Source organism: Phallusia mammillata, chromosome 2 (genome assembly GCF_965637545.1).
Source record: "Phallusia mammillata chromosome 2, kaPhaMamm4.hap1.1, whole genome shotgun sequence".
In the NCBI taxonomy this organism is placed as follows: domain Eukaryota; kingdom Metazoa; phylum Chordata; class Ascidiacea; order Phlebobranchia; family Ascidiidae; genus Phallusia; species Phallusia mammillata.
In genome coordinates this window covers 7,856,360-7,869,700 of record NC_137253.1, presented here as the reverse complement: position 1 = coordinate 7,869,700, position 13,341 = coordinate 7,856,360, and the positions used below count along the sequence as shown (strand labels likewise).

At 36.1% G+C, this 13,341-nt stretch overlaps 2 protein-coding genes across 6 annotated transcripts in view; both read left to right on the top strand.

Annotated features, from left to right (window-relative positions):
- The first annotated feature begins 94 nt into the window (after positions 1-94).
- On the top strand, positions 95-7,641 carry LOC145214651 (putative tRNA pseudouridine synthase tag-124). The gene is made up of 10 exons (XM_080083219.1): positions 95-310; positions 674-749; positions 1,251-1,389; positions 1,933-2,104; positions 2,662-2,760; positions 3,241-3,372; positions 4,181-4,296; positions 5,093-5,226; positions 5,595-5,870; positions 6,674-7,641. Exons 1-10 carry the CDS (start codon positions 126-128, stop codon positions 6,977-6,979), a joined length of 1,635 nt encoding a protein of 544 aa, XP_079939345.1. The 5' UTR covers positions 95-125; the 3' UTR covers positions 6,980-7,641.
- Positions 7,642-9,600: 1,959 nt separating this feature from the next.
- Positions 9,601-13,341, top strand: part of LOC145212103 (uncharacterized) — a 73,920-nt gene continuing 70,179 nt past the window's right edge. For all 5 annotated transcript variants that reach the window (XM_080080126.1, XM_080080129.1, XM_080080128.1 and 2 more), the window contains exons 1-9: positions 9,601-9,677; positions 9,744-9,874; positions 10,146-10,233; positions 10,429-10,602; positions 10,988-11,104; positions 11,349-11,456; positions 11,758-11,900; positions 12,352-12,456; positions 12,917-13,088. In XM_080080126.1, the coding sequence (XP_079936252.1) occupies positions 9,605-9,677; positions 9,744-9,874; positions 10,146-10,233; positions 10,429-10,602; positions 10,988-11,104; positions 11,349-11,456; positions 11,758-11,900; positions 12,352-12,456; positions 12,917-13,088 (1,111 nt within the window). In that variant the 5' untranslated portion in view covers positions 9,601-9,604. The remainder of the gene's footprint in view (positions 9,678-9,743; positions 9,875-10,145; positions 10,234-10,428; positions 10,603-10,987; positions 11,105-11,348; positions 11,457-11,757; positions 11,901-12,351; positions 12,457-12,916; positions 13,089-13,341) is intronic.

Below are 13,341 nucleotides of genomic sequence, written 5' to 3'. Positions count from 1 at the left end.
TGTTAATCATTGTATGCATATCTGCCAATAATATTAAAACTCTCAAGATACTTTTCTCCATTTTTCAAACCAATAATGTGATTTTAAAAATCATTTCAGTTTTCAAGTTTTATCTTTCTTAGAAAATGTTTAAACAAATTGCAACATCTGTAAAACTGGTCAATTTACTGAATGAGGTTCCAGTTCGTGTTTTGTGCAATGATGTCACCTATAATAAGGGGTTATTCGAAAAAGTTAGACGCAAGACAAACAAGTACAATTATGATGTTGAGTTTTTGCAGAATTGTAGTCATGAATCACTGGTTGGAAGGTGTGTTTACCATTTTAATTTTTATGATAATGTTTGTTCCTAAGTAATATGTTAAGTGCAGACAATTTAGGTAAAATGTGACTTAATTTTGCCAAGCCCATAAGTTCATGCCTTTGACTGGAATAATGTAATGCAACTGACAATAACATTTCCCAAATGATAATAGGCTACTATTTTGGATTTAGTATACAAATTATAACTAATCTAAATTGTTTAAAATTCTGTTCATGACAAATAAGGATAAATTGAGGAAATTACTGAAAATATACATAAGTTCATGCTTGAAAGTAGCCTAGGGAAATCTTGAAATAAAAAATTGCTTGGAACTGTTTATTATCCATAATCTCAAAATTGATTGTTTAGGGTACTTACTCTTCAGCGGTTGGTTGACCAATACTATGGAATGTTTGATAGCACCAATTTTGATGGCCGTGACAAGGTACAGTGTAAGAAATTTTAAAAAAAGTGTTATGTGATTCATTTGGCATTATAGTACGAATGTGCACATATTTATTTCGCCAAAAATGGGATGTATCATTTTTTTAAACGTCTGGTTTCAGAAATTCTGATTTTTAGGTACTTACTGGTTTTAAGTGAATAGACATGTTGTGTTTTGTGGGGTCTGGAGCTGTTTATCATATTTGCATAAAGGGCTATGCCTGCATTAGAAGGTCAAGCCATGAGAGGTGAAAGCAAAAATAAAACCACAAGAAAATTGGATCTTATTTTAAATTGATGGACTGTAAATGCTGTTTATATTAAATTATTGGAAAGACATTTGTTTTTGACATTTATAATTGGCCATACTGTAACAAAGGTTGCCCACCCCTGTTATACACACATGCAGAAAACCTGTACTTACTGTTCACAGTATTCATATTCTTTCATTGTGTTCATGTGATATTGTACTACTTGTAGCATTGTTTTTTTTCTGTATTAGGTGAGGATTGCACATCCATCTCATGATGAGCTTAATCGAAATCGGACTAATAGCTTTCGAAAAATTGCCTTTCGTGTTGTATATTTAGGATGGCATTACACAGCTTATGCATGGAACACTGAAAGTCATCAAAAATCTGGTTTGTTTGTTTTTTCACCTTTTCACTCCCTGTTTTTTGGTCCTATTATGATTTTGATTTTTGTTGGAATATCTCAGTCAACATGTTCTGCTCTGCGATTAAAAATATGGGATATTTGTTAACGTGTGAAATTAAAAGCTTCATTTTATCATTTTACAAACATCTTCCTGTCTGAATTGTTTTGATTTCCACAAAGGCCATTTGTATTGCTACAACTACATTTGATTTATTAGAGTTAAATTCTAAAAAACTTTTAAATTCTACTGAGTTTTACACTCTCTTTTGAAACACATTTTTCAGGCTTTCATAATACAGAATACGGCTTTTGGTTTTTAAATTTTGCGACTGTACACATGCATTGTTGTTTCTTAAACCGTTTTCAATCTCAGACTCAGTTTAACCATTTTCTGAATTAAAAAACTTTAAAAAAGCAAAAAAACCATTGTGTTGAAAGCATATTTAAATATCTAATACCTCACATACATTTGGTCAAGAAACACTAATATACAAAGTTTAGTATTTTACTTTTTTGCGACACAACAGAGCCATCAGCAAACGTAATAGAACGTGTATTTCTGGAAGCCTTGTTAAGACAACAATTGATCTTTCGCACTGACAAATATCATCAGATGGAAAGATGTGGCCGTACTGATCGGGATGTTAGTGCCTTATCACAGGTCATCACTGTCAACCTTCGAAGTCAAGTGGAAAAAGGGTGACTTGAAATAAAATTAAATTTTTGAAACCTAATCATGGTTTTACAAATAACATGTATGCCAGTGGTTCTCAATCGGGAAGAAATTTTATAACTTTTTGGGGAGGAATTTATTTTTATTTTTACATGTTATAAATAGACATTAAACACTAGAAATATAATCTGTGAAGTTGATAAAAGGCCCCAATTTTTGCAATAATCTTTGTATGGTCTAGCATCTACTGTGTAGTATTTAACGGAGGAATAAAAATGTTTTGATGGAGGAATTTGTCGAAAGAGTTTGAGAACCACTGATTTAAGCTATTGGTTACATGAATAAGCTATTTACTCTAATTCCTGCATGAGTCTGTTTGTGTCTTTTTTTATAAAAGTTTGTGAAAATGTGCAGAATACCTCACCCTAATTTGTTAAGATTGGAGTGTTAAATGGCACTGTAAAGTCCTCATTTCACTTTCGCTGACATTTACAAATGTAACATGCTATAAATACACATCCAAAAACCCTTTTGGTTCAAAACGGGCCAAGCTTTGTTGTGTGACTTTTTACTATTTGCTTAGGTTCGGGGTCTGGAGACGACTTCAGTATGGTGATGATGCTGACAAAATTGGAGGCAAAATAGAGGACAAAAACATGGTTTATTTTGAAGATGGATTTTCGTAAGTGGTCTTGAAAAAATAATAAAATTGTCATTTTTTGACCATTTTTCATTGGGTTGCAAAATGTATTTTGCTTGCCCAAGTGTTTTTAATTAATATATATCTATGTATGAATTAAAGTATGTTGAGTCGAAATATGCAGAAAATTATGATCACTAAAAAAAATTGAATACGTTGTGAATAAATATGGGTTTAAAAATTGAAAGCATGAAAAAACACAAGTATGTAGATTTTTGATTAAGAGTGGCATTTTTGAAATCTTGTAAATTGGAATTTATACAGTAGTTACTGTGTACTTCAAGAACCGCAATCTGTATAAAACAGCTTGGAACATCCTAAAATTCCAGAATCGCATCTATTTTAGCTTTGAGGGTATGACAATTGCTTGCTCAAATCATAGCTGGTCTAACCCATACCATACAACAACAATTATAGTTTTTACATGCTATGTTTTGGAATTGATCTGTTTTTAACACTTAGAAACGCAGACACATCATTGGACGCAGGTGAAATCCCGTATGTGCAGCTTCTTAACCAAGCCCTTCCACTGGACATTCGAGTAGTAGCATGGGCTCCCGTATCACGAACATTTAATGCCAGACACCATTGCAAGTAAGTAACGCAACCCTAATCGACCTAAATGAGAAGTGTGAATAATAAAAGCCAGAAGTATTACAATATCAATGGCCAACTCGTCAACCAGTAACAGACACTTGCTTCAAAAATTTTAAGACACAAATGCCTGACGAATATATATGCAATGAAATCGGTACTTAGTCATTACGGCCACGTGAACTACTGAAATACCACAATTCAACCAAACCTAATAGCGACTGATTTTTGGAATGCGACCCAGTGGTTAAGAAGCAATAGTACTAAATACCACATGTTAACACTTGGTTTGCAGTTTCAATGAACATAAACACATTTTATGCAAAAATTATAATTTTGTGGACTTTTTCAAATGCTGACGGTTAAAGCTTTTCGGATTATTGAGGTTGGCGTGAAGGTTTACAATTGAATAACACCAGAATCTGGTCGCATTTACCCTTGTTGGTGCTTCTATACTTACATTCCACGCACCGTGTTGTATACTATGCAGTATACCATGCGGAAACATACAGTATATCATGCGGCGTTGTTTAGTATCACCCGTTGAGACTTCAGGGCATTGTGCACTTTTCATGTTGCTTGTTTTATCCTTGTTTTCGTTGCGTTGTGACGTGCTTGCGTTCCATTCTTTTTTCCTTTGTTTATCGTGCACTGTACTAGTCGCATTCAGTGTTATTTACCCTGATGAAGACGACCTGGTTAGTACTTCGAAACGTCGGAATAAAAATACATTTACCAGAAGAGCTCTATAAACTTGATATTATGCCTGGCAGCAATAGGTTACATATTGTTTTCTCCTTATTTACAGATCCCGAACTTATCGCTATTTATTCACTCGTGGTTCATTAGATGTCGATTTAATGAACGAAGCTGCTCAACAGTTCGTCGGAGTTCACGACTTCCGAAATTTTGGCAAGAAAACAGGTCGGTCGAATGCGTAGTAAAATTGGGGGATGGTTCCGTTGTTAAATGAAATTTGAAACCGACACTCCGCGGGAGCTTGCCGTATGGAATCCTCAGCTTTCCTATTCTAACTGATTTCTTGCTTGAATTTGCATTGTATCAAACACTAGCAAATTGTCCTTACGTAAAAATTGTTGGGTTTGAAACAAATGATTTGAAGGTCGGTGTTTTCAAAAAGTGCTTGTCGCTCTTGTGTGATTATGACGTCATAGTTATATTGCGTAACAATATCAAGTCGCCGTTTTCCCCCAGTTTTATATATGCTAGCTTTGGACCTTTTTTACGGAGGTTTTCATCACGAAACATGCCTATTTTAGGGAGAAAGCGTTTAATGATTCTCACTTTGTTTGTCTCGGCCTATAGCGTTTATAAATCAAATCTCCATTTGCATTAACAATTCATGTCAAACATTGATTGTTGTACAATTATGTCACTAAAATTGCCGGAGTGTTTAGCGCAACTGCCTCGTGTTTAATTAAACCAAGGATGTTGGTTTTAATCCTGTCTCAGTTACTGATGTTTTCCTGAGCAAGAAACTTGAGTGATATTGCTCCAACTCAATGGAACACGATAAATTAAACTACATTGTCGTATAACCAAGTCCCAAAAAATCAAATAGGGATTGATTAAACGGAATAAGAACAGGCAACTCGACGGCTGACTCATTGTAAGCATAACCCATTCATATTTTGCCCGCCCACCAAGGATAAAAATGAATTAAACTTTACCTTTTAAACTAAGCTTTATCACTTTTCAGCTGAAATCGCGATGAAACACGCAATTCGCGAAATACTCGCCATAGAAATCGAACCCCTGCACAAGTCACCCTTTGATTCGTCCAATGATGTTTGTGTGGCCACGATCAAAGGAAAATCGTTTGTACACAGGCAGGTAATGTAACCTTATGGCTATTTCTTGCCTAAATTTATCCCTCCAACTGCAAGCACGTTTGCAGTGCACCCAATATGATCGTACATTCAATGTTACTCATAATCGTTTTCAATGTACTCAAATGTTCGGGCACATTAAAAATTTGCACATTGGTTCGTTGTACGGTGCAAATAATTTGTTTAACATAAAGCAGATAATCGTAGTAAACAGGCGGTATACGTGGTTCGACCGTGACATAGAAGTTGATTATTTGGTTCTCGATAATCTGAATCTTAGCGCAAGTTAGCTTTCAAACACTCTTTTTTTCCGATTGGTTTAACTTGTGTTTCGGTTTCCTATACTTAAACTGATTTCTATTTACATGTTAGATCCGCTTAATGATGTCTGCTTTGCGTCTCATCGGGCTCGGAGTAGTTCCAAAATCTTTTATCTCTGAGTTACTCGACGTTGAGAATTGCCCTCGAGGCGTTGATCTGTCGTCGGCCGACCCCAGGCGCCTATCACTTGTCGACAGCGAGTATGACGACAGCGACATCCAGTGGCGATGGGACCAGCGTGCATTGACTTCGACCGCTGCCGCAATGACCCACAATATGACCGATTATTCGTCGAAAGCAGCTCTACTTCAGCATATGATTTCCGAGGTAAACTTGATTAAGTATTTTTTATCATAATATACGATTAGCATGCTCGTCTTTTGATGATGACACTAACATGTGATGTAACGATCTAAACCTTGCCTATTGGGGCAGGGTTGTGAAGTCGGTGAGAATGTTTATTTTTAAAGTAAATAAACTGACTACAAAACCGAAAACAAAAATTAAATGTTTCCTTTGCACAATGTGCACTTCTGCAAAGCTGAAATGAGTTTTTCGAATTCTTATTTTTTGCAGGATTTTTTTACAGGATTAGGCTAAAATTGAAAGCGTTATGTTTGTCTGGTTTCGTCCCGAACATTTTTTTGTGCGCTTGCCCTATATATGAAACTTCGTCGTTTTTATCGTTCGAAAAGTTAAAAATGTATCTCGCCGAAGAGAAAATATTTGATAATTTTACGTCTTTGGTTTGTTTTGACATGTTCAGTTGAGAATAGAAAGTCGGGACCGGCTCTTCGGGTTGGGTTCGGGTTTGGTCCGGGTTCGAACATAAGTTTCAATGAAACGAACCCGTTTTTTAATTTTATATTGATAAATTATACTGTCTGGCAAAAAAACGGGCTTTATTAAAAACCATCGGTTTCAGCTCAAGTTTCGGACCAGCCTACGACTTTGGTTCAACTGATTTCGGTCATAATCGTAACTTTTGTGACAAAGCTCGGTTTCGAGTATCCTATCACCACTTGGTTAATTCTTGAAAATTATGCTGTTACTCGTATGCAAAACTGCAAGGATTTCGTAAATTTTCTGCTATTGAGCCAACTTTGCGCTCATGGTGATCTGTTATTTAGTTGTGTGGCAAAATTACTGACGACGAAGGTATGGATTATGTGAAATACCATCTTGCATCTTCTTCCTATACAATGTGGAACAAACTTGAACTGAAGGGAGAAGCCCTTACGGTGGATGAGAGAAACGAAAAAAGCAAACAACGAGACTTGAAGAGGTCGTTTCGCAGAGGCCGGTACGACATTGCAGCAAGATTGACCGAAAAAGAACCGCTGCAAAATCAAAACGTTGAAAACGAAGACAGTTGTAAAAATGGAAATACGCACACATTGCCTGGCGGTGAGGTGTCTAATAACAAAAGTTCTTAATCTTTTATCTCTCTAACACTTATTGGTCGCATTTAAACGAAAATTTACCGTTACGTATTTCTTAACAAACAATTCCCCCTGGACTTTTGCAAAAACAAGTCTGGACTTTGGCTTTGCTCATTGTTAGTGACATGGTTAAAATAGTTGTTGTCAAATCATGTAAAACATTATACATCTCTCACGGAGTGTAAAAACTTTTGTTTTCTTATATACCACAGACATGTTAACATTTTGTGGTAAATTTTCTCCTGGCTTATAGAATGTTTGTCTTCAATAATTGTGACATTTTTGTTCGAATAAAAATGTATTTTCGGACAGTGGCGGACCAAGCAGCATACAAAGAACTTGTTACTTCTACTCTTTGTAATGCTAAATTTCTTAGAACTTAAGTGTTCATAGTTAATATATGTGATTGAATTGACTGTTTGCTACTGATTGCTTGAAGAGCTGACTAAAACTTGTTCTAAAAGCACAGCAATAACACTAAAATCCAGTCAATAGTCTTCATTTTTGTTAATGTAGATGGGATTTCGGCAAAGTTTGTAATGCCGGTGAAGACTTGAAAATGCTGGGTATCCTTTTTTACCTTGTTAATGTTTGCTTGTATTTCTTTGGCCGCAATTGTTTTCTATGTTTTTGTGTTAATAAACTGCCAAATTCAATACATTTCTGTTCATTTTAGCAGTAGTGTATCAATCTGTAAAGCAGCCTCTATTTGGGTTTTGTGTTCAACAGTTTTGTACTAAATTTGCCTAGCCAATCTTTCTGCAGGCAAGCGCCACTGGGCAAATAAATTGTTACGTAACCGTGGGCCATGTGATTGCAACTAAAGACTGCTTAGTGGTCTCTGTTGCAACTGTATGGATACAGACATATACGTACAACAGCGGTAAGCCTCTAAGTTGTCTAACCCAATGCTCTTCAACCTTTTTTGGTTTGGTGAACCCTTAAAGTTGTTGTGACAAACTCATGCACCCTGTTTACTAAAAAAGGTAAACTGAGATCAAAAGCAATATAAAAAATAGTTATACATATCATCTTGTCTATTAACTCCAAGCATATATTCACGAATTTTCTATGAAACATCGGCGAAAAAACAACACTCGATATCCTAACATCACCCGAATGTAACACAGACACTATCAAACTAGACACAGGGATAAACCATTGAAAAAGTTTACCTGGTTTATACATAAGTTGAAACCTACATATTTTTTCTAATAGAAAGTCAAGTATTAATGGTTCATTAAAAGTTTGTGATGTACCCTTGTATACCTTTTTACTGGTGCACCCCATGCATATTTTAGTGCACCGTGCTCGCCGGTTGAAGAGCACTGGTCTAACCTATTGTTACGTGATAGAGCATTATAGAGCCATTTTGTGTCCAAAATATTACAGCTGGTATAGGGGAAAACACATAAATTGCCTGATTTTAACAAACCGGAGAGATTTAACGCGATTGATAGAACAAAAGTTTTGTTCGATAGGCTCCATAAGACTCCATCGCGTGACAATGGGTTGGACTACTTGTGTTTTACCTAGTTTGGGTCTTAGGTAGTTTGTGGTGTAATAATTTGACAAGTAATACCTGAAGATTCTTTAAACATAATGTCTACAATAATCTACTTTTTTACAGTTTTTACGTCGCAAAAAGTTAAATTATACCAGTCTTTTTCACACGATAACTGCCGGATTAAGTTGTCCGAAGGTTTAAATAAACAACTTAGTGCATTGCCGGAAATATATCACAGTGTAATCCCTCTCTAGGTAATGTACTAATTAGCAGTCACGTCGCGATTAGAGACACGGAAAGATTGGTAGCAATTACAAGGCTTGGATTATGTAGCCAGTGTCCAAAAGTTTTTAGAAAAAGGAACCCATTTGGAAAAGTTTGCAAAGTAACTTGTGATACTTGCATTTCATATTGTTGTCTCACGCAAAGCAATAGTGAGTTTTTAGAAAATGTTCTTCATGAAGTGCAGGCTATATAGTTTATTCTGTAAGTGCGCTCAGTAAAATGACATGAACAGACGAATAGAAACGTTCAGTTTATATGCCGGGAATTTTATAGTTTCCGTTAATAGTTCCATGCAGAGTTGCAAGCGGGCCCAAAATCTCAGACCGAACCCGGCCCGAACCCGAAAATAAAAGCCCGAAGCCCGGCCCGAACCCGAAACGTTTTTGATCAGCCCGTTTAGGCCCGAAATTTTGATTGACAGGTCTATCCAAGGAAGTGTTTGCAACAACGGATGATAAAGAAAAATGAGAAAGACAACAAACACAATGAAAAATAGGAGACAATGGCGTAAACTATGTGTTTTAGAGTAGGGTGGACATTAGGTCAAGGCCAGAGACTTGTTAATTAGCTAAGTGATTTTATTCAAAAAAACGGCGGACACGGAACGTCAGGCCCGTTTTAAGCCCGTTTTCTCACAAATACCTAAGCCCGAACCCGGCCCGAACCCGGCCCGAACCCGGCCCGAACCCGGCCCGAACCCGGCCCGAAAAAACCCGGCCCGACTTGCAACTCTGGTTCCATGGTTGGCTTTTGTATTTTTGTAAACTTGAGTAACTTTGACTTTACAAAAGTTGAATGATTTGTTTCATTGTTTTAGTAATTTTATTATGCGTTTGGCTATGGACGCGTTAATAAACTTGATTTTCCTAGCACTTTTGGCTGGGGTTACTTCAGGTCAAGGTGAGTATTTTTCATTCATAAAAAAATTTCAACCGCCTAACTGATCAATAAATTTGTTTTCCATAGACGAAATGACCTGTCCAACTGGTTACACCCGTTACACAGATGGAAGTCGATGTTTTAAGCTATATTCGGATGGTGTAAACTACGATGGCGCGATACGGATTTGCATGAAGGATGGAGCAAGACTTGCTATGGTAGGTTTGTCTTTCAGTCCAGGTTTCACCAAGAACTGTTATTAGATACGTGTTTAGCAAATCTAAGTTTTATTCGGTATTGTGCAGACGCTTTAGGTATTTTTCGTTGCCTAAAAACCATTAACTTCTAAGTGACATAACCATTAACTTCCAATGCACTCATTAGCAGCGCGTTTCAAACGAACCAATTACAACAAAAGCACTTTAGCCTTCAACAGCAATCAAGATGTACAAGTCATTGGTATTAAAAAAAATTGTTGTTGAATTTCAGCCAAAAAGCCGCGCTGCCATAGATTTCATGTTGCCAATAATCAAAGCTTTTCCCAACCAGAAAGCATTGATGGGACAAGTTCATCTCGGTAAGTCTTTCGGAAACAACTTTTTTTAAAACTCTAACTTTAAAACGATTTATCATTTATTTAAGTGTAAGTATATTAAATAGAATAGGTATATTGATTATATTAAATGGACTTTTTCACATAGAAAACAGTTTTCTTTTTTTGGCTCGGTTAGCCTTCCATTTTAATACTAACTTATGTTTTGTTTTATTTTAGGTGCAAAAGCCGACGAAAACGGCAAATTTTATTGGGTTGACGGTAAAGCGATGGATTGGAATAACTGGAGACCTGGCCAGCCTGCTCCTAAAAAACTCTGCGTGGGAATGGTTTTTAGTGGACAGTGGCGGACCAAGTATTGCAGGCGGACCGCTTCCTTCTTCTGTCAAATCAGTAAGTGAAAATTGATTTATCCAAATCACAATTTTTGTTCCCCACAACGTCGACTTTATCGTTGGTAAATCATTTTGCTTATGTACAGATGCACTTGCTTCAGGTCAAGGGCCCATAAACTGAACCAGCGGTTAAACAAAGCTATTGAAGGGTTTACCTAATTATATCCTTTCGATCCAAACAAAATAAATGTTTGTTTACCTTTACAATTAATTTCACCCAAAAACGTTTAAGCTTTGAAGAAAAAAAATAGTGGAGTTTAAAACCGTTTGGATTTCAAAATTTTTGTTTCAATAATTTAAACTGGATTTTCAATAATTTAAACTGGATTATTTAATTTTGCATACGTTCAAAAACAAAGTTTAACGTTGCTGTTTTTCTGTAGACTTGAACGGTTGTGCTGGAGACCCTTGCCTGAATTCGGGCACTTGTGTGTCACTTGGTGGTAACGATTTTAAGTGCGAGTGTCCACAAGGTGTCAGTGGGGATCGATGCCAAACAGGTAAGAATAATTACAAACTGCAATATTGTGAGTGTTACTATTTACTTAGCAACATAAACCTGTAAATTTCTTTGTTTTTTTTTCGCTTTGCTTGTAACTTGTCAACTTAAAACCTTAGGTAATAGAAATTTAATTTATTGTTATAAGCTATGTTGTGTCGAGTTGAACTATCCGTAAAACAACCAATTATGAATTAAAAGTCTTGTGCTATTACATTGGTAATATTTTATGCGTTTCATTGCAGTTTCCGCTTGTGCAACGAACCCATGCAAAAACGGCGGAAGTTGCGTCGAAAAGGACGACGGAAGTCTTACTTGTATTTGTTCGTCCGGATTCTTCGGCAGACTTTGTGGTGGGTTTATGTTAAAGTAGCGGCTCGAATGCTTGCCAATGTAACGTTAGTTTTTAAATGGTCTATGTGTCATAAAGTGGTTTTTGTAGGTTTCTGTAAAACGGCTGACTTGCTGTATAAAATGCACATATTATTTTCGTAGCCTAACGTGCCAAAGTTAGTTGTTAAAATGTTACCTTTCTATTACTCTTATTAATAACAGTTCATGGGATCCTCCAAAACCAGTATTGGTTTCTAATGCCAAAACATTACGCTTTAAATTCATGTTATGTTTTGCTAAACTGTCTATTGTTGATCGCAGAAAAACAAGGGAAAGTTGAATGTGCCGCGAAGGGAGATCCCCACTACCACACATTCGATGGAGCCAAAATCGACTTCATGGGAACTTGCAATTACGTCATGCTTAACGTCACGTGTTCAAAAGTTGAATACATCAGAATTGAGGTGCGTTTTACAGTAACTTTTTTAGCTTAAATCAAAGAGGAATCTCCTTCTGTGTTGTATGTTCATGTTCCTGAGTGAATATCTTAACTTTATTGATAATATTTTATTGGTTCAAACTTTGAAAATAAAAACATTTTTTTTAATTTTAACTTGTTATTAAACGCTCAATTGTCTTAGGCCTCACTACGTTTTGAAGGTAAACTACAGAAACCAGCAGGCATTCTTTTTATCCCGGATTTAACGTGTATGCAATTATATTTCATCAAAACACGCACCTCGTATAAAAAACTTAGTCTTTTTTTGAAACACAAACAAAGTCTTTCTCTGAACTGAATGCGCTGTGTTCAATTGTGTGTGCGCAAATTGCTTCCAATGCAGATTGTTGTAACTAGTGTCGTTTCGTTAGGAAAATATAGATTATAGATAAGATTTTTTACTGTTCACGATTTAGGTGGAAAACTCGGAGTTGGGCAAACCGGGAATTTCGTGGTTTCTCCGCGGAACAGTTTTCGTCCATAACCTCACTATCACAATCTTCAGGGGAGGAACATTTGCGGTAAGACTGTCAATTTTAAAAAAAAGTTTTTGGTTTTAAAGTGTAAAACACTCATTAGTGAAATATAAGCTTAGTATTTTTTTAGTTTTTATTTCGAATTTCACGTTTGTATTTTAATTCAAACTTCAGTAAACCTCGGTTAATCCGGACCCATTTGGACCAAAAAGGTGTCTGGATTAGGCGAAGATCCGGATTAACCGAATCCGGTTTAACTGTGGTTTTCTGTACATCGTTTAATTGAAATATAGTTACTTTTGCACACACACACAAAAGGTTGACCTCTCCGGTTTGTCTTTTTAATGGCATGACGTCATTCATAACGTCATTACGGCTCTTAAATTGTAAATTGTTTTTGAAATCAAATCTTTCATAATGTTTTAAACGTCAAATCGTTGTAACATCTCACCGACAAAAAATGTAAGTTTAATTGTAATCTTAAAATATAATCTCATACTTAAAGGTCAACGGAGAATCAATTGAACTACCGTACCACCACATTCCAACCGACTTACGTATAGTCTCACGCGGAACACAATTCCGCATTGTGACGTCATTCTGCGTTGAAATTCGCTACAACGGAAAGTACAACTTGTTTGTCACCATGCCCCCGACATACTGGGAATGCGTCGAAGGTAAAATTTCCGAATTAAATTAAAACAACAAAACCAACAACAACATTCCGTATAGCTGATATTGTATAGCTGAATGACTTTGCGTTATTATCCAGTATCTCGTCCTGTGCTAATGGCTTTTTCCTGTTCGTACTATCGCTCTTGTTTGTATAACTAATTGCCTGACGGCTTTATAATAATATTCTAACCCTTTTTAAAATAACATTGACAATTACTGTTATATAAATGCTTTTTACACAATAGAATTGCCAAA